The sequence below is a fragment of the Halichoerus grypus genome, chromosome 5, assembly GCF_964656455.1.
Source record: "Halichoerus grypus chromosome 5, mHalGry1.hap1.1, whole genome shotgun sequence".
In the NCBI taxonomy this organism is placed as follows: Eukaryota; Metazoa; Chordata; class Mammalia; order Carnivora; family Phocidae; genus Halichoerus; species Halichoerus grypus.
This window is the reverse complement of record NC_135716.1, coordinates 149,628,726-149,654,841: the sequence shown is the minus strand read 5'-3', so window position 1 is coordinate 149,654,841 and position 26,116 is coordinate 149,628,726. Positions and strand designations below refer to the sequence as shown.

General features: G+C 40.0%; 1 protein-coding gene, 1 long non-coding RNA gene and 1 pseudogene across 7 annotated transcripts in view; 1 reads left to right on the top strand and 2 right to left on the bottom strand.

Moving 5' to 3' along the window:
- The window catches only part of LOC118544703 (BEN domain-containing protein 5), a 1,415,283-nt gene that overhangs the window by 474,575 nt on the left and 914,592 nt on the right, over positions 1–26,116 (bottom strand). For all 6 annotated transcript variants that reach the window (XM_078073180.1, XM_078073175.1, XM_078073174.1 and 3 more), the window contains one exon: positions 18,747–18,963. In XM_078073180.1, the coding sequence (XP_077929306.1) occupies positions 18,747–18,963 (217 nt within the window). The remainder of the gene's footprint in view (positions 1–18,746; positions 18,964–26,116) is intronic.
- Positions 1–26,116, top strand: part of LOC118544707 (uncharacterized) — a 140,337-nt gene that overhangs the window by 61,650 nt on the left and 52,571 nt on the right. The gene's annotated exons all lie outside the window — the stretch shown is intronic.
- On the bottom strand, positions 9,570–10,573 carry LOC118544705 (mitochondrial carrier homolog 2 pseudogene; annotated as a pseudogene).

Sequence of the window (26,116 nt, the reverse complement as noted above, 5' to 3'; positions counted from 1 at the left end):
GGCTAGGACTTCTAGTACTATGTTGAATAGCAGTGGTAAGAGTGGTCATCCCTGCCGTGTTCCTGACCTTAGGGGGAAAGCTCTCAGTTTTTCCCCATTGAGAATGATATTCGCTGTGGGTTTTTCATAGATGGCTTTTATGATATTGAGGTATGTACCTTCTATCCCTATACGCTGAAGAGTTTTGATCAAGAAAGGATGCTGTACTTTGTCAAATGCTTTTCCTGCATCTATTGAGAGGATTATATGTTTCTTGTTCTTTCTTTTATTAATGTATTGTATCACACTGATTGATTTTCGGATGTTGAACCAACCTTGCAGCCCAGGGATAAATCCCACTTGGTCGTGGTGAATAATCTTTTTAATGTACTGTTGGATCCTATTGGCTAGCATTTTGGTGAGAATTTTTGCATCCATGTTCTGAGAGTTCTAGAGGGGAGGGGGGTGAGGGGATGGGTTAGCCTAGTGATGGGTATTAAAGAGGGCACGTACTGAATGGATCACTGGGTGTTATACGCAAACAATGAATCATGGAACACTACATCAAAAACTAATGATGTAATGTATGGTGATTAACATAACATAATAAAACAAAATTAAATTAAAAAAAAAAGAATAGCATGTACATTGAGGACAATAACATGTCCCCCTTCTTACCTCTACTCCCCTGCCACATTGACATTTGTGTGAGGAGGCCCCACCCCAAGGAAAGCTACTTCTCTGAGACCAGCCTGACCGACAGTCAGCACAAGTGGGAAGCTGTGCTGACATTTTTTTCTCTGGTCAATGTAATCAGTGTAGACATTCCAAGTGAATAATTTAGGTCTCCTAAAATAAACCAACTGGAGCCAAGATTGTCAAATGTGGTTGTCTACCTTGATCAAAGTAACCAGGTAAATAACCAAAACTCACTCCCTTTTCCTGTAGACATAGCTTTTTAGGCATTCTTTACTAAGTGATGAGAAAGAGACAAAGTCTTAAAGATATAAAAACAAACACTTTGGGGGCACCTGGGTGGCTCAGATGGTTAAGCATCTGCCTTCAGCTCAGGTCATGATCCCAGGGTCCTAGGATCGAGTCCCACATCGGGCTCCCTGCTCAGCGGGGAGCCTGCTTCTCCCTCTCCCCACCCCGCCCCCGCTTGTGCTCTCTCTCTCTCTCTGTCAAATAAATAAATAAATAAAATATTAAAAAAAAACCACTTTGCATTTGTGTACCTCTTTAGAAATGCAATATGCTGTTAAATTATAGTTACCAATTGAGAAACGAATCTGTGCCAGGCAATATGGAAACTGCTTTATAAACCTCATCTTTTTAAATAACAGACTTTTGAGACAAATTGCTTAGGTTTAGATGCCAAGTCCCAACTCTACCACTTACTAGCTGTGTGATTTTAAACTAGTTAATTAAACTCTCTGTGCTTCAGTTTCCTAATCTGTAAAATGGTGAGAGTTACAGGTCTCAAAAGGTGTTGTGAGAGTTAACAAGCTATTTACACACCAAGAGCTTAGGTTGCACTGTGTGTGGCACATATAAGTGCTCAATAAGTGTTAGCTTTGGTTTATATTACTCCTGATAAATACCTTGACAATTAAGGGTTATTATTCCAAATGTGCAGATAAAGAAATAGGCAGAAGAATGTGAAATAATTTGCTAAATTTGGTAATGAATTAGTGGTGAAGCTGAAATTCAAACACTGATCTGTCTGACTCCAAAACTTTTACATTTTCTTTCCATGTGAGAGAGTAGCATGCTTATTGTTACTCCTGTGGCTATTGTTATTACTATCATCATCAACAATGGCATTAATAAAAATGCCCTCCATAGGCACAGCACTTTCGAGGCTTCAAAGAAAACGTAGATACATTTACACAAAATTACCAACCCTCAGGCCTATACTTGACTCCATGGAACCTTAGCTGCACTCCCTGTCCTAGGACAGGGGTCATCTCTGTGGCACCCTCAACAGGTCATCTGTGCAAGCTGGACTTCAAGAGTTCTGAGAGGAAATAACCAGAAAGGATCACTCTTGGGTAGAGCAGAGCTAGACAAGGCAGAAGCCCCATTATATGGGAGGCTCCAGTATTGAGGAAAACCTCAGAGATGGAAACATACCTATCATTCTTCCTGAACACATTTAGGCCGTCAGACTGCACAGAGGAAGGATCCTGGAGAAGGAGGTCTTCCTAGACCTAAGGAAGGGTGGGCCTGAAGGAAGGGCAGCGAAATGAGCTTCACCCACTCAGAGATAATTGTGGAGGAACAGGAACCCAGAGCAAGAACTAACACCAAGGAAATCTGGAGAGTTGTCTCATCTTTGCTTTAGGTTAATCTGCTACCTTCTTCCCCAACTCTGTGCCTGCAGGTGTAACAGAGAACCTTGAAATAGAAAAGGACATATGGCCTTGTTTTGTGGGGCAAAGATGTGGAGAAGCTGGAAGGACTGAATCAGCCTCCCCAAGTAGGCTAAAGGAAGGAAGCCCAGAAGAACAAGGGTAGGAACACAGTCACAGAGAAGATGGAGGCAGGCGAGGCCAGGAGGCAAGCCAGGAAGGAGGCAAAATAGAGGCCTTAGAGGCAACTTTGTCCTGAGAAAGAACCCTGGAGACTCAAGAAGATAAAGCCCTCTTCACTGCCATGTGAGCACTTCCATGATCTTTTTTTAAAAATTTTTTTATTGTTATGTTAATCACCATACATTACATCATTAGTTTTTGATGTAGTGTTCCATGGTTCATTGTTTGTGAGCACTTCCATGATCTTATTAGGTGCTCACAATAACAAAGAGTAGTCAGTGAAAGGACCCATGCAGAATAAGAGCATACATTTTGAAGTCAGACAGACCTGGGTACAAATCCTGGTTCTACCACTTACTAGCTATGTGAGATGAGCCCTAGTTTCTTCACCTAGGTAAGATAATAATAACGGCAACCTGTTGTCAGTCCTGAAGATGAAATGATTACATGACATAAAAACAGCCTGACACGTGGTGTATGGGGAGAAAATGGTAAATAACATGACTAAAAGTGGTCCTCTTTGACGAAAGGCAAACAACATGAGATTCCTAATCAGGAAACCAAGGTCATACACCTAGATACTATAGATTTCTTCACTTCCTTAGCTGGGCAAGGAAGGTGTTAGAAGACAAATCTTTCAGGGCCTTTGTAGGTCTAAACTTTCACAACTTCAGCCACTCACAGGCATCATTAATGGGAGAAAGAGATGGAAACTCCCAGCCATCTGTCTTCCCTCCCAACTCCTATAAAATGGCAGCTTGGACAAATAATATCAAGATTGGATAAACTCTGCTGACCTAGTTAGACAAAGTTAAGAAACTCTTAAATATGTATGAATATTATTGAATGAAAAAGAGGAGGCTGATTCAAGTAGCTGCAGTGCATATTAATATCTTATTATTAGCCACTTTAATGTAGGAAATATACTGGAAAATGAAAATGCCTTTCCTATAAAATACAATTTGGAGAAGAGAATACCTCTATTCTTTTCTCAGCAAATAATTGTCTTTTAATGCCAAACTATGGTAAATAAGCCAGAGAAATCAAATGATACTGGAAGATGAAGTTAAATAATTTAGGAAAAAAGGAATACAACATTTAATAAATTAATCCAATAGAAGGCACAATAGAGAAAACAAGGTAGGATTTTTATGTTCCTTTTTCTGAAATGATATCTCTTTGGGAAGGCAAACAGGGAATTTGAACACTTCCCACAGTTTCTCCTTTTAAGAGAGATATGAACCAATATCTGTATTCAACAAAAATTTCTTGAGAACTTACTGTGAACCCAGCAACTGTAAGCCACAAAGAGGAATACAATCCATGTCGTAGCAGGCATCGGTACTTTATTCCTTTTTATGGAATTTGTGTGAACATACATTTTTAATTCTCTTAAATGTATACCTAGGAGTTGAATTGCTGGGCCATAGGGTAATTCTATGCTTAACATTTTGAGGAACTAACAAATGTTTTCCAAAGCAGATGCACCATTTTCTATTCCCACCAGCAATATATGAGGGTCTCAGTTTCTCCATATTTTCCCCAACACTTGTTACTGTCCTTCTTTTATTTTTTGAAAGATTTTATTTATTTTATTTTTGAGAGAGGGAGAGCATGCATGAGTGCATGAGTAGGAGGGAGGGGTAAGGGGTAAAGGGAGAAGCAGACTTCCCACTGAGCAGGGAGCCCTATGCGGGACTTGATCCCAGGACCCTGGGATCATGACCTGACCGTAAGGCAGACATTCAACCGACTGAGCCACCCAGGTGCCCCTGTCCTTCTTTTATTATCCAGAGGTTGAGATGTGATACTTCACTGTGGTTTTAATTTGCATTTCCCTGATGGCTAATGATGTTAAGTATTTTTTTTTTTTTTTATGTTGAGTATCCTTTTATGTGCTTATTGGTCATTTTTTAACTTCTTTGGAGAAATGTCTATTTAGATCCAGTGCCCATTCTTAAACTATGGATTTTTAAATTTTTTTTGTCTTTTTATTGAATTGTAGGAGCTCTTTATATGTTCTTGATAAAGTTTCTTTTCAGATACATGATTTGAAAGTATTTTCTTGCATTCTGTAACTTGTCTTCTCACTTTCTTGATGGTATCATTTGCAGTATAAAAGTTTTTAATTTTGACAAAGTCCAATTTGCATTTTGCTGTTTGTGCTTTTGGTGTCATATCTAAGAAGTCATTGACTAACCCAAGATCACAAAGATACACTCCTATAAATTTCCTAAAGAAATTTATAGTGTTACTTCTTACAGATAAATCCACATTTAAAGAATTTTTTTTTCCAACAAAAAAGAGAATAAGGAAGCAGGAAAAGGAGGAACCAGAGATCAGCAGTGTAGTGTTAGAAGAAAAGAAATGGCAGCAGCAGCCTCACTGGGAGAATGATGAACCACAAGGAGGTCCTGGCAGGTAGCACTTGATATTTTTCATCCCTCCTTTCCCCATGTCTGTTAACAATCCTACAGAGACAAGCAGAATGCTACTAATAGGATTCTAGGAAAATGTCCGGTTCATTTATCAAGTCTCCCTGTAGCAGGACATTTTTGTTAGAAAATGGATAATAATGATTTGCAGCTAATTCTATTTTCTTTTCCCTAAGAGCCTGTAAGAAGTCAGCCCCCATGCCTGTCTTTCTCAGTTTCCAACCACTATCTTTGTGATATTTCTGCCCTTTGGGAATGGCCAAGAGATAACATCAGAATGAGTTGACAGATGGGTTTTATTCCTCCCCTCACCCCTTTTCCTTTTTGTATAAGAGAGGTAATATTTGAGCTCTATCTTGGAGGACTTAATGGGTGAAAGGAGCTCAAATATTACCTCACCTATACAGTTCTTAAGATCTTGTCTATGTTCCTATAGTTCCTTTCCCACCCTCCACCAATAACCTATATCTTGATTTCTTCTAAACAGGTATTACCACTTATGAGTAGTATACTCTTGAAAAAGTTACTTAACCTTTCTATGTCTGTTTCCTCATGTGCAAAATTGGGATAATAGTAGTACCTGCTTCATAAAGTTGCTGAAGCTGATTAAATGATAATAAAGCAGCTAGGATAGTACTTGATGGAGTAAATACTCTAAATGTTAGCTGTTCTCATTTTTATATGACAAATTGTATACCTTCAGGGAGCTTAGAGTCTGCTAAGGGAAATCAGTATTGCAAATGCATTATATCCAAATATTTACAAACAATTCAGGAGGCACTTTCACATCTGTTATCTAATATCTACTAGAAGTGTCTTGTCATGACAATAACCTAAAGCTAAATCACAGTGCCTAGTTAGCAGATGAGGCTTAAAGAGGTTATTTGACATGTCAAAGATATAAGTGGCAGAACCAAAATTAAAACCACAATATGGCTCTAGCCCTGATCATCTTCCTACTTAAATTATAACTGGATAGGGAGTTTCTATGGATATTTTTTGAAGCGGTGTGTGTTGGGGGGGGGGCGGGCACTAATCTGTGAGGGAAGAGAGGTTAAATAATTGGCCTAAGGTTACATAGTTAATGAGTGGCAGAGTCAGGATTCTAAACCATACAGCTCACACTACTGACTTAGGCATCTAATTTTATTCTCACTGCCTTGTAGGTATTTAGTTAATGTTTGCAGAAAGAATAGACAAATAAGAAAACTTTGCAGACAGATTTGGGAGTGAGAGGCAGTGGGCTACAATGGACAATTGAGGTGTTAGCAGCTGGGCTTCCAGCTAGCACTGTCCCACTAACTCACTGGATGACTCAGGAAAGTTCCCTCCCCTCTCTGGGCCCCAAAGTTTCCAGCTGCAGGAAGAGAGAGAAGTTTGCAAACACTGTTAACAGCTGAGTCCTTTCTTTAAACTAAGTCTATGAGGAAGGCCAGTGAATAGGGCCTGGCATGCATGGTGTGCACGGCAGGGAGTATAAGAGAGGCCAAAGCCCTGACTTCACAGAAGTCCCTCTTTTTCCTCCCTCCTCAATGGCATGCCTTTAGGCATGTTCATAGCCTAAATCCCTCCTCAGGGATATAGATAACATAGTTTTAAATCCCAGAACTTGAAGAACTTAAGGTTCTTGTTGGCTTTGACATTCTCTGACTCACATAAAAGAAATGACCTTGTGTCCTAATGTTATCTACCTTCTGATTGCTATATATCTGATATACCTTCCACAAAATGGAAATATGGCTTCAGAGAAAGTGACAAAGTATGACCATACCAAGAGGTACCAGAAGGAATTTTGGCTGTAACAGCATGCCTTCTCCACCTGCCCCCACTCTTATACACACCCTAAATACAAAAATATTCCCTAAACCTATGAATGGAGGAAAATAGATAGAGAATGAGTAATCAAAAGAGTGACAAGAGTTTTAAAGGGGAAACAGTATATTATAGACTCATGTAACACAGGCTCTCAAACTAGTCTGGGGAATAGTATATCAGGGAATTCCAGGAGGAAGTGATGTTCAAATTGGATCCTGAAAGCAGAATAGAGAGTAGCTATGCAAAGGGCCATCAAGAAGGAACATTCCAGGTACACAGGCCAGTCTGTATACAAGTTGGAGAGAAAATCCATGGCTGAAAGAAAGAACTGTAGGGAGGCCAGTGTGGGTAGAGCAGAGAGAGCAAAATGACAGGGATATGAGACAGGCTGAAAAAGCAGGCAGAGGCCAGATTATGCAGGATCTTGTAGACCAAGTTAAGAATTTGTTATTTTGTCTTAAACCACTGAGAGGACAGGGTGTTCAGTGAGTCATTTTCATGGATACTCAAATTATTCAATATGGTGGCAGCAGAGTAGCAGAAAAGACAATTATGGACCAAAGCTCTCCATGATTGAGGGAACTGTCCAAGAAGTCAGCAGATGACAGCAATAAGGAATGGCAGAGGGTTATATAGATTGATGGCATAAGGCTCAAAACATGTCTTTTTATAAAAGGAAGAGGAAAAAATGGCCTAAAAATAGCGATCTGTTAGCACCAAGGATGCCATCTGCCAAGCTAGCTGAGTAGTGTTCAGTGAAAAGTCTACTGTCTCTTGGTAAGGCAGGTACCAGAGGATCAATGAGGCAGTGAAGGGACCACAAGGTTAGAAGAAAGGATGGGACTTTATGGCAGCCACTATAATGCTGATGTAGTTAGGTGAGCAGAAGAGAGAGAGAGCCTAGAGGCCTTTTCACCTCACATCTTGTACCTGTGGCTAAAGAAGCTGTTGTAATTCCCTGAGAGATGCCGATAGTTTGAACTAGGGCACTGGCAGCAGAGATAAGGAAGGGATAGAGTCTAAGGATATTGAGTTATAGCCTCAATCATACTTGGTAACAGATAGTATGCAAGGAGTGAATAAAAAGAAGTTAAATAGGGGCGCCTGGGTGGCTCAGTTGGTTAAGCGACTGCCTTCGGCTCAGGTCATGATCCTGGAGTCCCGGGATCGAGTCCCGCATCGGGCTCCCTGCTCGGCAGGGAGTCTGCTTCTCCCTCTGACCCTCCTCCCTCTCATGCTCTCTGTCTCTCATTCTCTCTCTCAAATAAATAAATAAAAAAAATCTTTAAAAAAAAAAAAGAAGTTAAATAGGACAGGTTTCTGGCATGGGCAACTGGAGTGATGGTGACACATTCACTGGACTAGAAAACCCAGGTCTGGAGCAGGTGTATGGTAATCTGGGTCAGTCTCTGCAGCATGAGTAAATTAGACATGTGCCTCCTTGTTCTAGCAGTGGAGAACCCAGGGTCACAATTCCAGCATCTCCTCTCCAGGCCCTTGCTCACCCAGGGCTGAGGTTTGGAATGGATGAGCTACCTGTAGCAGTTGGGTAAGTTGGAAGTCCCTCACCAGATGCTGGGAGGATAGATCTGCCTCCAATTAATTGAGACTCTTTTTGGAGGGAATAGCAAAAACAATGCCAAGAGAGTAGTGACTTGTGAAGTGGCCTGCTGGAAGGGAGCCAAAACTACTAAGCTTGTTTAATTTAGATTGTCTGATCAGGACAAGGTTTGGTGCAGATGGGGGTCCACAGAACTCTCCTGAGAGGTGGATTAGGGAATGATAATTGAGATTACTAACTTCAAACAATTACTCAATATAAAACCCAGCCAAAAAGATGTAATTATTTTTCATACATTTGTTTGGTCATGTTGCCAGCTGCAATTCCATGATGTTTTACTTCAAAGAGGAAGAAAGAACAATGGGGAAGGAATAGAAAGAATGGAAAGGAGCTACTTTATTTTGAAGTTACCCTGCTGATAAGAATGGTGCTGGCCCTCTCTAGTTTCTTTTCTGTGTTACTGTCTTCTGTCCTCTAATTTGCCTGTCTACAGGGCCATCAGTTCCGTCTAGCTACTTTCTGAGATCTTGGCTTTTCTTCACAAATCCACATAAGGACTGTTGTAGAAGCTGCCAGGCTCCAAATCTTAAATTCTTCCAATCTCCTTACACTTGCCCACTTTGCTCCTAAACTAAATTGAATTTAACTGAGTTGACTTGGAGGCAGGTAAAACCTTGTTCACTTAGATGACTTATGCTATTGCAGTTAGTAGCATAATCAAACTCAGGGACTGATATAGAATTGATTTTAAAAAATGCCAATCTAGGCATTCCAGAGAAGTCTCTGGTAATATGCATGGATCTCTGTCCTTGGTCTCAGGTCTCAATCCTGCTAAACACTTATATATTTAGATTAATGCTTAAAAAGTATATATTTTTTAAAAATCTTAGTGAAGACACTGATAGTACAGATAAGAGAATCCAAGAATCAACATGATCACAGCAAGTTAGAACAAAGGATTAAAACCAATAGTAGGACAACTGTAAGGGGTCACAATTATACTTGTAAAATTTATAGGCTAATGTGGTATCCTGGATTGGATCCTGGGACAGAAAAAGAACATCGGTGGAAAAACTGATGAAATCTGAATATAATTTTGTAGTTTAGTGAATAACAATGTATCAATGTTAATTTATTTGTTTTGACAAATGCTCCATGGTTGTGTATGATTCTAACATTAGAGGAAACTGGGTGAAGTTATCCTTTCAATTTTTTTCCATTTTCTCAAGATTAAATGATTATTTAAAAAGTATGCCACACTATATAGAAAGCAACATTCTCTCCCACAATTCTGTGCATCTGGGACAATAGTAATGTCACTGTCCCTGCCCCACATCTTCAACTTAACATTCTCAGGTCACAACAATAAGTCTTCCCAAAGGGGAACTTTTGGAAAAACAAACTATTTCCTCAGCTCATATTTCTCTCTTTTTGTAGCATACACCAGCAATCTATCCAAGAAGTATATATTGGGGAGTAAGGAGGGGATCCACCAGCAAGCCCACAGTTGTTAACAGCCATAAGATTAGAGATAAGCACAAAGGTGTAGGTCAACATATTGGCAAAAAATCCTATGACAGCTTGGGAATAACTCTCATTTCATACATGGTGAAAACCCCACTGTCCAGTGCATAGGGATTGTCAAGGTAGGCTGGTGAGTTTCAGAGCCACAAAGAAATGATGTCCCCTAGGAGGTGAGGAATGAGACCCACAAAAATCCTAGGATGCCCTCTTCCTGATACATGGTTACTATGGAGTCACAAAGTCCACAGTACTTGGATTCTCTGCCAGTGAATTGTACCACAGATCTCAGAGTGATCACGTGGAAAGGATGTGTGATGAGGGTAGCAGCAGAACAAGCCATTGTCTCTCGATTTTTCTCTTTGATAACTTGGTTGAAGGAAGATGTGACTTCTTTCTGTACATTTCCAGGTCCTATTTCCTCAACCTTTTCACACTACTGGTAAAGCTGTAAAGCGTTACCATGGACCAGTTCCAAGGACTCCTGAACACAGTCTTGGAGTTAAGACTATGAACAACCCATGCTTCCCATCAATGCTCACAAACTGCTAAGCATAACAAAACAGACCAGGAAGCTGACGTAATTGTTGCCCCAAAATATTTTGTCCTATTGTTGGAGGAAGAGGCTTATATTCCACCTGGATGAGCACTTTCATGTATATGAGTAGCTGGGACACAACGGTGAGACCGGAGCCCAGGAGCACCTGACTGGCTGTGTCTGCCATGATGGCACCCGCAGGTGGTCAACTTGTTTTTTTCTAAATCTAAAATTATTTAAAAATAAAAGGTCCATTTAAAAAAATCAGAGGAATTAAAATAGCCTTATTTAATGAACAACAAAAATCAACTACAGGAAGACTTCACTGCTAACAGAAGCTAATATAAACTCTTGTTACATTTCTAGAGATTTAGCATTCAGAGCAAGAGAGACAATAATCCTATTCTGCTGTAGGAGGTTATATTGCCTATAAAATTTTACATTCAGTTCTGATATTTTATAAAGGAAGTTAACAACCTAGATTATGTCCAGAGAACAACAAAGAAGGCACAAAGTTTAGAAACCACAGAATTTGCAGAAATGTAGAATTATGGGGGCAGAGGAGGAAGGAAGGGACTAGCCTGGAGAGGACTCATGAGGGGGGTGTGGTCACTGGCTTGCTGTCTTCACAGACATGTCCCAGGACTATAGAAGCAAGTACATGCGAAGTAGACCCAGAGGGTGGAGCTAGAGTCAAGGAAAGAGGTTACAGGGAGGTGGCTCTTTCTGGGAATGGTGGAACTTTTTTCTCTTGGATATGGGGCTCAGGCTGCCTCAAGAAATGTGTGAGCAGAGGCTGAAAAGTTGTATTTCTGGAATGTTAAGAGAAAATATTGGTCTATACAATTTAGGTCCTTGCCCATAGGAGATAGGATCCTAATATATTTGCTAAATTTGAATGTGACCCCTATCGTCTTTGCCAACTCTAGAGACTGTGTGAGTTGTTAAGATCAGAGAGACCAGCTTTTCTAGGCATTTCTATGGCATTCTCATTTTTATATATGGTGTTGTGGTGGTAATCTTCCTTTAGGTACTTCTGGCTAACAATTATCTCTGTCTATAGGGGAAAAAAAAGCCAACTGGAAAGACAGGCAGGAGTTAACCTGACTTCTAGATCTGCTGTCACCAGCAGGTGCAGCCTGGAGATGGAAGAGTTAAGTGACACAATGATCATGATCCTTCCTGCTTGGTTCCTCACTGCCCTCAGGATAAAGTCCAAATTCTTTAGGTTGGCATTCAAGGCACTCCTGGGTCAGCCTCCACCTACCTCTCCTTCTTTCTCCATCACTACTCCTTCTGTTCTTCTTAGGCTGATCCTGTGCTCTTGTCATCTGGAACCACACAAAACTGTCGGGACTCATCATGTGTCTCAGCCTCTGTATCCATATTTTGATTCTCAGTTCAAGATGTCTTCGACTTAAGGATTTGTTTCTTCCCTTGTGCCCCTTCTCTGCCCACTACTTCTATTATATCAAGTCTCTTACCATCACTGCCATTATTAGTTTTTGCATCTGTGTTGCCCACTACATTGAATATTTCTCAGGGACAAGGTGTGTTTGGTATTCATCTTTCTGTCTGCAACACCCAGTATAGAGCCTGTCAGGCAGAAGGTACTCATCAGATATTTATAGGATTGAAGAATGGCTTTGTAAGAATTTAGTAAATGAATATATAGGTGAATAAAATATTTCCCTAGCCAGGACTGCTTTAGAGTCCATTTTCTGGCTTCTACAAAGGTTTGGCTTCAAGTTCCAACTTTATGGTATAGACAAATTACTTCATCTCATTGTGTCTCAGATTTTAAAAATGCAAATGGAAGAAGGTAATACTGATATATCTCAGAGCTTAAATTCTTCTAAGTGAATCCTTCACCCCAAAACTCATCCCTTTTCCTGATTTAATTTATAGAATATTGTCTGTCTCTTGCTACTAGAATATAAGCCCTATGAGGGCATGGATTTCTACCTGGTTTTCACTGCTATATCCCTAGAACCTGGACCATGCTCGTTCAATGTTAGGCATTCAATAACAGTATGAATCACATAATAAGGCTGTTGTGAGGATTGAGTGACATAATGTGTATGAAGATCACAACATTGGGCCTAGCACATACTAAGCACTCAATTAACGACCAGTATTATAAAATAAAGGGCAGATTAAGAGGCAACATTACAGCAGGCTGATGTCTGACTCAGAACATACAATCAGGATATCATGAACGTTTGAACCATAATTTATGTTGGAATTGGAAAGGATGCTTTTAAATAATCTGGCCTGACTTTCTAAAGCCCAAAGAGAAGTGCTGTGCTTTTCCCAAAGTCACAGAGCTAGCCAGTGTCAGAACCCAGACAATATTTTTCCCATATAAATGATTTTCTAGTGATTCCCTAAAATACACTATCCAATTATTTTCTTTGTTAGACACTTCCTTTTGGCAAGTATCCCTAAGTACAGGAATGGCTCTCCATCTAATCCTTTCAAAACACACACACACACACATACACGCAGAGTTAGGTGTTCATCTAATTAGTCCAATGATGTATGAAAATAATACCATATTTACTGTGCCTGACAGTACGAGGGTTATATGATTGAAAAACTAATATTTGTCAATTAAAATCTACTTCTGGCTATGTTGGAAGGAGTGTATTGGTAAATCCTATTTCTAAAAAACAAACATAAAGCTGGACAAAACTGACATAATCATTTCAGTGTTTTGGAAATTGACCAAAGACATACAACAATCTCAAAACCGTTATGCTTAAAAAACTGCTGAACTTTGGGTAATAAGAATGGGAATCTGTGATGTGCTGTGGTTGTTCCATCTTCCCCCAAGCTTGGTGAATGCAGGGGTCTGTTAGGTTAGGCCATACTCTAAGGAGGATTGGAAGTTTCTCTGTCATGGTCAAAGGACTCAATTTGGAAGAGTGGGCAGTGCCCACACCTGGAAGTATTGTCTGTGGAAACATTCATCACAGAGGTTGGCAAGTAAGGAGGGCCTGCAGTTGCATAGCTGGGACAAACATATTCCTGGCTGAGACTGGGTGCAGGCTCAGTAGAGACCTGAGAAGGCTCAAGCCAGTCATACACTCTTGAACAACTTGAAGCTGCACAAATGCTCATGGTAAACACAACACAGAAGGGAAAGTAAAAGCCAGGGCAGACTTGAAAACTGCCCAAACTTTGTGTTCCCCGTACCTGTGGGATGATGGAAATGTTCTAAAACTGGATTGTGGTGATAATGTAAAACTACAAATTCACTAAAAATCACAGAACTGTACCCTTATAATGGATGAATTATATGGTATATTAATTATACCTCAATAAAGACAAGAATAAGAACAATTAAGACAACAGGAACAAAAAAAGATCTTTTCCATGATATATTTATCTTAAATGTCAGATTGCAGCATTGATGCATATTCAAAGGGATTTTGTTTGGTGAGGTTAGATGGGGTCAGTAGTGAATAACAAAATAAGATGCCACTTCAGATGACATAATTAGTAGCAATAGTAGCTATGGACATGGTGATTAATAGTTCCAGCACTACTCAAAATCTTGCTTTCTGCCTACTTTCCCTGAGATCTGGATGTTGGCATGTTTAGCCTTCCCACTTATAATTATCCTCCCTCCAAATTGGAATAAGGATTAACTAATTATAGTGGTGCCTTCAGACATGAGCCATACCAAACACCCTGGTAATGAAGAATTGTCCTGACTGTAAAAGTATGCCAGAAAGCCTTAAAGTCTCTGGCATCTGCTTTGAGGTCCAACCCATAGAGTTTCCCTAAATTAGTTTGGCCAGCCCAGGTATACGCTGCACTTCCACTAACTTTAATTTCTTAAGATGCTGCTTTGGATAAGGTCATCCCTTTTCCAAAAATCTACTGAGGCTCTCAATTGGTCCAATGTAGAAAATGTCAGTGGTCCATCAAAATGCCAGGATGTGGTGGTAGAAGCCATGGGTTTAAACTTTGTCTCTGACATGAACTAGCCATATAGCTTTAGGTAAGTAACTTATCTTTTTAGACTTAGATTATTTATCCCCAAACTGGGATAATTTTGCCTACTCCATAAAACTATTGTGAGAAATAAGCAAGATAATATGCATAAAGTACGTGACCCCACATCTGTGTCCCCCCCCAATTCCTTAATATGACAATTAAAGCTTTCTAGAATTTGGCCCTGATATTCCTATTTATCCCAATCTTTTAGTAGGAAGATTCCCTACTCTAATCAAACCAGACTTCTAACCAACTGTCACCATGCAATGACTCTAGCTATATCCTGCTGTCTGGACTGCCTTCTCCCCAACTCTATATTTAGTATTCCTACCCATCTTATAAGACTCAGCTTAAAGCCTTATCTTCTCCCTGATGGTTAGTCTGACCATTAACTCTCTAAACAACTCGTGAGATCCTTAATTATATACTTTAAAAATATTATTTCTGTTTGAATATGTCTTATTTCCTCAGGTATAGAATACATTTCTGGAAGAACACCAAGATTTGTTTTATATCCCTCAGTGCCCCTCATAAAGTCTGAAGTAGGACAAGGGTCTCAACTTGTTTCTCTTTTTTTCCCCAAGGAGTTCCTCAAAGAATAATTTGAAAACACTATTCAGGTCTAACTTTTTCATCTTATAGATGAAAAACTTTTCTGCAGAAAGGGTAAGTAATATTCAAGGTCATATGAGTAATTCGGTATTAGAGTTGAAAACGAAATTTAGGCTTCCTGTGGCAGAGATATCAGGCTGTCCTTCAATATCAGTTCTCCTATATATCTACAGGACTGCCAATTTTTAGCTGGAGACATGGTCACCCAGAACAAAGACTTCATGTCTCATCCTTACTTTAGAGAAGGGTGGGTATGAGTTCTATGAAATGGGATAGAAGAGAAAATGCTATCTAACTGCATCTTCTTCTTTCTCCCCATATCTTCTTCATCCTACTGCCTAAAACACAGATGTGATGGTAGAATTCCATCCTGGATCCACATTGGATTCATTCTTCCACTCATTCAATAATCTATGTAATAGCCATTCAGTATGTACCTCCATTCTGTTCGGCATAAATCTAAGAAGCGGCTTGGGTGGACACAGGAATGAAATATACAAATCCTGCCCTTAAAATTAAGAGTCACAAGTATTGAATGAACTTATCACTGTCTTAACTCATATCACAATTCATATGTCTGGCAAACACTCATCTCAGAATTTCTCTGGCAGTCTTATCTCAGATAATCTCACTGTTTCCAGTAATAAATTGTTGATCAATCTATATGTGCTTAATATGTTCTATTTGTCTTGCTACATTCACTCTCTGCCTTTCTCCATTTTCTCTGACCAGGGTGGCTTATCTGTATGGATTACATCAATGGGATCTCTTGTCCTCTGACTTCTGGTTGGGCTGGTCAATAAGGACCCCTAGCAGGAAATCAGAGGGAAGTAGGAGAATGAGTTCTGTGTATTCATTTTTCTTTGTATTTACTATATTTCTATGTACTTATTTTTCTCACCTCCCTCTTTCTGGGGTCATCTCAGGCTAACTTTGTTCCTTATCTGAAGGTCACTCAATGTTCCACTCAAGGTGGCCCACTATATGACTCTTTACTATTGGGTTCTGGTAACCACTCCTTCCCTTCACACCCTTTGAACTGTTATTAGCCCCAGGGAAATGCACTATACCCTGTGGTTTCCCTACACACTGCTCACATCTTGTAAATAGCCCATTTATTAAGCCCTCCTCGAATTATCCTAATATGAGGCTGCCACCTATTTCCTGTTAGCATGCTGACTGATACACCATGTGCCCCAATTCTCAGTTCGAAATATATAGGCACCAGATACCCATGCACCCACCAGAAGCACTGTTGGGAAGACGGTTTAGGAAAATCTAAGTGCATAGAGAATCTCAGACTATAAGAATATCATCATGACCACTAGCTTTTGAGATCAGATTTGACTCTCAGGTACCTGAGCCATACACAAGCCCTCTTTATTTCTCTCCTTTTTGGGGGTATCCTGGACCAGACTCTATGTCTTTTAAACAGCCTACTCTTGAAAACTTTTATTTAGCAGTGGGACTCCCTTCTAGGTGGAACTCACAGTCACTGGGCAGAATCCATTTTTCCACCAACACATATCAGAACCTCGAGTATAGTATTTTCTGCCAATTCCACCAATATCCTCACTTAGGATCTTTAAAGTACTCAATATGCCTATTTTAGGGGCACAATCCACAATTCTTAAAGAATGAAACATATTTGCAAATGACACTACAGATAAAGGGCTGGTATCCAAGATCTATAAAGAACTTCTCAAACTAAACACCCAAAAAACAAATAATCAAGTCAAAAAATGGGCAGAAGACATGAAAAGACACTTCTCTGAAGAAGACATACAAATGCCTAACAAACACATGAAAAAATGTTCATCATCATTAGCCGTCAGGGAAATTCAAATCAAAACCACATTGAGATACGACCTTACACCAGTTAGAATGGCAAAAATTGATAAGGCAAGAAACAACAAATGTTGGAGAGGTTGTGGAGAAAGGGGAACCCTCTTACACTGTTGGTGGGAATGCAAGTTGGTACAGCCACTTTGGAAAACAGTGTGGAGGTGCCTCAAAAAATTAAAAATAGAGCTACCCTATGACCCAGCAATTGCACTCCTGGGTATTTACCCCAAAGACACAGATGTAGTGAAAAGAAGAGCCATATGCACCCCAATATTCGTAGCAGCAATGTCCGCAATGGCCTAACTGTGGAAAGAGCCAAGATGCCCTTCAACAGATGAATGGATAAAAATGTGGTCCATATATACAATGGAATATTACTCAGCCATCAAAAAGGATGAATACCCAACTCTTGCATCAACATGGATGGGACTGGAGGAGATTATGCTAAGTGAAATAAGTCAAGCAGAAAAAGTCAATTATCATATGGTTTCACTTATCTGTGGAACATAAGGAATAGCATGGAGGACATTATGAGAAGGAATGGAAAAATGAAGCGGGGGAAATCGGAGGGAGAGATGAACCATGAGAGACTATGGACTCTGAGAAACAAACAGGGTTTTAGAGGGGAGGGGAGAGGGGGGATGGGTTAGCCCCGAGATGGGTATTAAGGAGGGCACGTACTGCATGGAGCACTGGGTGTTATATGAAAACAATGGGTCGTGGATCACCACATCAAAAACAAATGATGTATTGTGCGGTGACTAACATAACATAATAAAATTTCAAAAATTAAAAAAAAATGTAAAAATAAACTTAAACACAGAAGTTTAAATAAAAAAGAATGAAACATAAAAACAATTTGTCACCTGCTTATTCATTACAAGTAATTGAAGTATCACTGACCACAGAGAACAATAGTAGGCAGAATAATGCACCCCTTTCCCAAAACGTCTACGTTCTAATCCCAGAAAACTGTGAATATATTACTTTATATGACAAAAGGGACTTTACCAAAGTGATTAAGTTAAAGATCTTTAGATAGAGATATTATCTTGGATAGTCTGGATGAGCCCAACATAATCACAAGGGTCCTTATAAGTAAAAGAGGGAGGCAGGAGATTCAGTGTCAGAGTGATGCAGCGTGAGAAAGACTCAACCAGCCATTGCTGGCTTTGAAGATGGAAGGGAACTACAAGCTAAGAAACGCAAACAGCCTCTAGAAGCTGGAAAGAACAGGGAAATGAATTCTCTCCTGGAACCTCCAAAAGGAAGGCAGACCTGCTGATACCTTGATTTTAGCCCAATTTCAGACTTCTCCTGAACTGTAAGATAATAAATTTGTGTTGTTGTAAGCCACCAAGTTCATGGCAATTTGTTATGCCAGCAATAGGAAATAATTCAGAATGTAAGACTGAAATCTCCAGACCCAGAGAACTAAACCTGGGAGGGAAGAAGTGTTGGGAACTGATGGATGGCAGAGACAGAACACATTGTGGGCAGCACAACCAAACTGCACACCACTTGCTAACCTGCACTGCAGGCAAGTTGAATTCATTAAAAGACAAATGTATTTTTTATCTCAGAGGCTCACACTCATAAAATGCTTTCATGCCTTTAACAGGCCTGTAACACCTGGTAGGAGCCTCCTTCTTTTCTCACCAGAGTTTTTGTATTTTGTTAGAGAGCATTATCAGCTTCAATTCAGAAGGACAAGCATCTGTCTCATATCTTATTCTGTGACTTCCTCTTGGCCACAGAGGCAAAGAATAGCACAATAAAAATAATTATACTTAAAAGTTCCAGAGCATATACAAAGCATAATATCCATTGTTTGCATTCTATAAAAACTCATTACTAAGCTCCTCCCCCAAGGCTGCCTATTTCTGAGTAGGCCTTACCACGCTCTGACCCAGCTGCTCCCGAAAGAAGTAATCCATGTTTCTCTTTTGCAGGCTGTCAAGGTAATGCTGAAAGCGTGTGTATGTATATGGGTAGCAGTAAGCAAACTGGTAAATATCTTCTTCTCGGTCAAAACAAAATGCAAAGGACATCACATAATTCTTCCTATGGTCCGGGCACCGGTAGTAGTAAACATTTTTAGGTGGCAGCCTTTGCCTGAAAGATACAAACAAAAAAATGTGGGCATATTGGACAATCATTCAAGCTTCAAAAGGTAATAACTGTAACATCAAGAACTCCACGTGGTGCCTGGGAACAAGAACCATACAATCTATGGTCAAAAGGAGACCAGGATTTGGCAGCACTTTGTTCAAACTCCAGTCCTACCCTTTATTAGCTGTTTGGAAAATGCAAAGTTGAACAAAGATTTTAGTCATTGTTTACTCTTATTTTGAGCACTTATTATATGCCTAGGCATTGTAATACATTCTTGGTGTATAATGGTAAATAAGATAGGCAACATGTTTGTCTTCATGGAGTCTATACTCTGGTGAGGAAGCAGTCAATGAAATATTAAAAATAAATATACGATATAGTTACAGACTCTTAAAGTGCCTTGAGGGCAACTAAAGACTGTGATGTTATACTGAAATAAACAGGGGAGGCCTACTTTTCCTAGGGAAGTCAGGTTTTTGTATTATAAGGCTAATTCAGACCTTTTTAAAATAAGCTAATATGCATTGTAAATATTCAAGGGGAGGAAAGAATATTCAACATTTCTTTATTATTATTGTTTTCCTACAGAACATTCCATGACACTAATTTTCTACAGAAGCGCTTTGGGAAATACTACTTCTAATATACTGTGTAGGCCATTTTGCTAAGTCATCACGCTCATTCTCCAATAAGGAACTCTGAAACATATACATGAGAAAAGGCAAAATGTTCCAGTCATAATTCCCATAACTTCTTTGCATTCATCCACACCGTAGGCTCACTATACCCTCTCATGCTGTATGACATCCAAATTATTCACACTGCTTTCCTGCAGTGAATGCCTTTCATTTCTGTGCCTTCAAAATCCTGTTGATCCTACAACACCCATCTCAAACTGTGCCTTTTCTATTATCATCCACTGACAATTCCAGGCCCGTTCAGCTCCCACATTTTGCAGTAACTCTTGCTTCTTTATTGATGGCTTCATAAGTCTTATCCACTAGGATCAGTTTGGAAGCTCCTTAGAGGCAGGTATGTTTCTGAGGGTTACTGGCACAGTGGGTGAAGGATGCAAGGCTCACCTGTAGGGGCTTGGCATTTAACTGAGAAGCCATGAGACACAGGAGTATGTAGAGGACAGTGTGAGGAGGAGGGTATAGGTGATGAGGTTGAGAAAAAAACAAGATTGGTGGTGGCTCCAGGTACAAAATCCTGAAGAAAATTGTTAAGAGCTCCCAGAGCATTGTAACATGTAGTTTGTTGCAGAATCTTGCTTCTACCTTGGTGTCCTTCTGAGGCTGCCTAAGTAGCCAGGGTGGGAAGTAAGGCTGTGGGCTTCCTGTGGAAGAGCAGAGGTTGCAAGACACTAATTCTGTACATATGGCAGCTTGTATTGTTTGCCTGTAGCCCTGGATCTTATGAATCTCACTCAAACATTAAGTGAAAAGCAGAGAGGGGAAGACAAAAATTAAGGAGGGAAAAAAGGAAAAGAAGGATTGAGGGAAGAATGAGGGAAAAGAGAATGGAAGGAATGAACAGAACATACACAGTATGGGTTGTTTCTGGGGCTCATTCAGTACCTGATTTAATTCTCATATCTCAAGGTGGGTATTATCCCACTTTGCAGATGTGGTCGCGGAGGCTCATAAAAGTTAAGGAGCTTACCCATGATCTCGAACAAGTAAATGATAGAGCTGAGACTCAAATTTGTTTCTGTATGATTCCAAGTCCAGTACCTAGAACACTCCTCCATAATCCCTCTTGGTAAGTTATGAACTTCTGGCATTCCAGATATGAGTGTGTGCAAAAGCCAGGAGGCAAGAGAGAACAAGTAAAACGTTGGAACTGAAAGGAATTCATCATGACTGAAGCACAAAGAGTGAGAAGGGAAATCATGAGAAATGTGTCTGAAGAGGAAGGCAGAAGTCAGACTGGAAAGGGACCCTATAAACCATGTTAAAGAATTTAAAAATTATCCTGAAGTCACAGGGTACCTTTCAAGTGAGTGAAAGAAGTTAAGCATCATGACTGTGCCAGTGCATGGAATCGATGATACTGGACAGAAGGACAGGAGAGTTAGCTGCACAGGTGTAGATAACAAGACAGATTTGACTGTATTAGAAAAAAGTGGCTGAAGTGATGGGACATAAAGTCTAAAATGGTTGAGAACCTGAAAGTGCTGAGGAGGGCGGAGTGGTATAGAGAAGAGCATAAGCAACAAAGGAACAGGGCTTTGCACCATAAATGTCAGTGGTAGTATCAAAGGCTGTCTACGGATGTGCTTGGGCCCACCAACAGAATCCATTTGCCTCTTACTCCCAAAGCCACCACAAATAAATATGCAGATAACAACAGTCTTCTTATAATGCAAATCTAACTTTAAGACAAGCCCCTCCTAGGCACTCCTCCTTTCTAACCAGCTTGCTACCCTAGACCTTCCTATTTTGAAATGTTGAGGCTACCAGTGATGAGACAGAAATAATGGCCTGGAAGGTGCATGGGGAGTGAAGAGAAAAGTCATCTCCTCCTGATATTTCTGTATGTGGAGTAAGAGAATGAGCAGCGCTTGAGAGGGTAATGGGGGGAAAAATGGCCTCCATATCAGGTCTTACTTCATTGTTTTATGTAGCAAACATTTGTTAAATATCAAGCACCAAGCATTGTTTGATTAAGAGAAGAGGTAAAGGAAGCAGTGGACTAAAAGACTGAGAACCCAAGTGAGATTATTAACCATAAAGCTGAGTTTCAGAGGAAAAGGTGGTAAGTTTTGGATAGAGAAAGAAACAGTGGAAAACCAAGATCAGACCAGTGCAGAGAGGAGGCTATGGAAAGAACAGGTAATTGTCTACATGTGTGACGTGACTGAACATGCAAGAATGTGAGGCTGGTGGAATAACCTAGTCTCAGGGTTCCAGATTTGCATTCAAGTTGAAAGTGGCCTGGAGGTCTCTCATCAGTGGTCTGCGATACTGGCTTCAGACCCTGGCTCGCAGACCTGAGCACAAGGTGAGCATGTCTTCATATGCTAGTGATTCCTACAGTGATAGGCCCCTCGGGTTATGATGCTGATGTTCTCAACTCTTCATTTACTAGTATATCCGATCAGGGTCCATGCTTTAAATTCCATCACCCCAGTTTTCTCCTATTCTAGCCAAGTTTAGCAACTTGACTCTGAGAGCCTGCCATCTCCACCAAATTTGATTATGTGCTATCAAGAGAATTCATCTAATGCCTGCAGCTGTCCCAGCTCCTCTCCTGAGTGGGTTGGATGCCTAACCTGATTTGCAGACAGAGTGAAGGTAATGGGCCCTGGGGTAATCATTCAAGGAAGCTGAGATGCTGCTCAGGGCTTAGATTTTCTAGACTCTGCTAAGAATACAAATAAAAATCTGTTTGAGAAGCGCTCAGTAGGCCAAATTCATGAGGACTTTCAAGTAACACAAGGAAGAGAGGAAAATAAAGCTGGTACTAAGTAGGAAAAATGTCTCTCTCATTTGTAATGCACTTCTGGTTTATCTCTTATTTTGCTTATTATATTTTTACTATGTCTCAGGCATCATGTTAAATGTTTTATATGCATTTCATTTAAACTTCACAATAACCCCATGAGCCAGGGGCTATTAACATCCCTTTTACACAGACAAGAAAATTGAAGCTCAGAGAGGTAAAAAAAAATTCCCCGAAGTGGCAGGGTTAGTAATCCACAGAGCTTGTATTAGACTCTGAAGTCTGTGCTCATAATCCCTATGGTACCACACCACTCTCCTTTTCCCCCTTGCCATCCAGCTCATAGCCTTATTTCTGCTTCCAGAAAAATCTGCTCTCACAGTACTCTCTTGCTAAAGACTCTTCAAACAGCTCCCTATCTTTATTTATTTATTTATTTTTAAAGATTTTATTTATTTGACAGAGAGAGACAGCGAGAGAGAGAGAACACAAGCTGGGGGAGTGGGAGAGGGAGAAGCAGGCTTCCCCCAGAGCAGGGAGCCCGATGCGGGGCTTGATCCCAGGACCCTGGGATCATGACCTGAGCAGAAGGCAGATGCTTAACGACTGAGCCACCCAGGCGCCCCAACAGCTCCCTATCTTTAATTCTGGTTTAGCCCACAAGGCTGCCTGAGATCTTCCTGTGATCTGGTATCATCAGCCATTTCTTCCTCCTTGAACCCTTTATTTCATTCATACTGAGCTACTCACAACTCCCTAACACAATTTTATGCCATTCCTCCCATACCTCTATGGGATCTCTTTGTATTTGATCTTTTTTCCATTTGGACTGCCTTCCTTGCCATCTTACCTACTTGGTGAACTGCTACTCACAGATGTGGTATAAGGTAGATTGTCAAGGCTAAAATAATTTTTAAATGAACTAGTTAATTAATGGACAAAACAATGTATAAATAAATGTTTATCCTTTAACACACTTCTTCTCTGAATCCTTCTCTGACCATTCAATTTTCATTAATTTTTTCTCTACTTTAACATATAATATTAAAATAAGTTTCATAACTTGGTATATTCCTTAACAATGAACACCAAAAGTAAATGGAGACTTCTTCAAAGAAAGGGTAGGCTTTTTGGTTTTTTTTTGTTTTTGTTTTTGTTTTTTAAGATTTTATTTATTTGACAGAGAGAGACACAGCGAGAGAGGGAACACAAGCAGAGGGAGTGGGAGAGGGAGAAGCAGCCTTCCCGCAGAGCAGGGAGCCCGATGCGGGGCTTGATCCCAGGACTCTGGGATCATGACCTGAGCCGAAGGCAGACGCTTAACGGCTGAGCCACCCAGGTGCCCCTAAAGGGTAAGTTTTTGAAGACAGGAAGAGTGTCACCTTTTTCCTCTCTTTCTCACTAGAAATGGCACAGAGAAGTTAACAATACTTGCTTATTTTAAAAAAGCTATGATAAAAGGAAAAGAAGACTCATCTCTGAAGATAAATGGTAGATATCATAGGGAGGTAGATTTTAGTTCAGTATAGAGACTCTTTAGCATTCAACTGGTGAAGGGAAAGTAGAAAGGTCCATGTTACAGGGGAGTATGAACATGGGAAGCTTTATGGGATCCCATAAAATAAGTTCTTATAGTTGATGTTAGGTTAGACAAGGCAGCCTTCTGATTCCATTTAATACAGTTAGTCTGAGATATCAGTGAAAACAATACAACAATGATGATAATAGTTATTACAATTATAATTCCTAATATGTATACATATCATTGACCCTGTGTATAATTTAAGTACATTACGATGTATTAAGTCCTTTAATCCTCACAACCATCTTCTAAGGTTATTCCTTTTATCCCAATGATAGGATGAAAATGAAGATGGGGTCAAGAATGTTTGTTCTTAAGGAGAAATTTGTCCATGACTCCCCAGAAGACTTCATAAAGGAAATAGTCCAACATTTGATTCTGCCAGAGATGTAGAGATTCAAGACCTGGAGTGTATGCTCTCAGGACCTAGAAACTAAAGGCTGATCCAGGTCTTGGAACAAACCATCATCCTGGGTCCATCCTGATGACTGAAGAGGGCATCCACATGTGTGAAGGGACCCTGTAACTCACATCCTCAGATCCAGTCATGCATGCATATGTGAGTGAGCAAAGCACACACACACACACACACACACACACACACTCACACACATGCATGTACATACTGAACAAATTCACAATCATACCATATATACCTCTCTATTATTTGTGCCAGTACCATACTGTCTTGATGATTACAGCTTTGTAATACAGCTTGAAGTCAGGAATTGTGATGCCGCCAGCTTTGCTTTTCTTTTTCAACATTCCTCTGGCTATTCGGGGTCTTTTCTGGTTCCATACAAATTTTAGGATTCTTTGTTCCATTTCTTTGAAAAAAGTGGATGGTATTTTGATAGGGATTGCATTGAATGTGTAGATTGCTCTAGGTAGCATTGACATCTTCACAATATTTGTTCTTCCAATCCATGAGCATGGAACGTTTTTCCATTTCTTTGTGTCTTCCTCAATTTCTTTCATGAGTATTTTATAGTTTTCTGAGTACAGATCCTTTGCCTCTTTGGTTAGATTTATTCCTAGGTATCTTACAGTTTTGGGTGCAACTGTAAATGGGATCGACTCCTCAATTTCTCTTTCTTCTGTCTTGTTGTTGGTGTATAGGAATGCCACTGATTTCTGTGCATTGATTTTATATCCTGCCACTTTACTGAATTCCTGGATGAGTTCTAGCAGTTTTGGGGTGGAGTCTTTTGGGTTTTCCACATAAAGTATCATATCATCTGCAAAGAGTGAGAGTTTGACTTCTTCTTTGCCGATTTGGATGCCTTTTATTTCTTCTTGTTGTCTGATTGCTGTGGCTAGGACTTCTAATACTATGTTGAATAGCAGTGCTGAGAGTGGTCATCCCTGCTGTGTTCCTGACCTTAGGGGGAAAGCTCTCAGTTTTTCCCCATTGAGAATGATATGTGCTGTGGGTTTTTCATAGATGGCTTTTACGATATTGAGGTATGTACCCTCTATCCCTATACGCTGAAGAGTTTTGATCAAGAAAGGATGCTGTACTTTGTCAAATGCTTTTTCTGCATCTATTAAGAGGATCATATGATTCTTGTTCTTTCTTTGTTAACGTATTGTATCACGTTGATTGATTCGCGGATGTTGAACCACCCTTGCAGCCCAGGGATAAATCCCACTTGGTCGTGGTGAATAATGCTTTCAATGTACTGTTGGATCCTATTGGCTAGTATTTTGGTGAGAATTTTTGCATCCATGTTCACCAAGGATATTGGTCTATAATTCTCCTTTTTGATGGGGTCTTTGTCTGGTTTGGGGATCCAGGTAATGGTGGCCTCATAAAACGAGTTTGGAAGTTTTCCTTCCATTTCTATTTTTTGGAACAGTTTCAGAAGAATAGGTATTAATTTTTCTTTAAATGTTTGGTAGAATTTCCCTGGGAAGCCATCTGGCCCTGGACTTTTGTTTGTTGGGAGATTTTTGATGACTGCTTCAATTTCCTTAGTGGTTATAGGTCTGTTCAGGTTTTCTATTTCTTCCTGGTTCAGTTTTGGTAGTTGATACATCTCTAGGAATGCATCCATATCTTCCAGGTTATCTAATTTGCTGGCACAGAGTTGCTCATAATATGTTCTTATAATTGTTTGTATT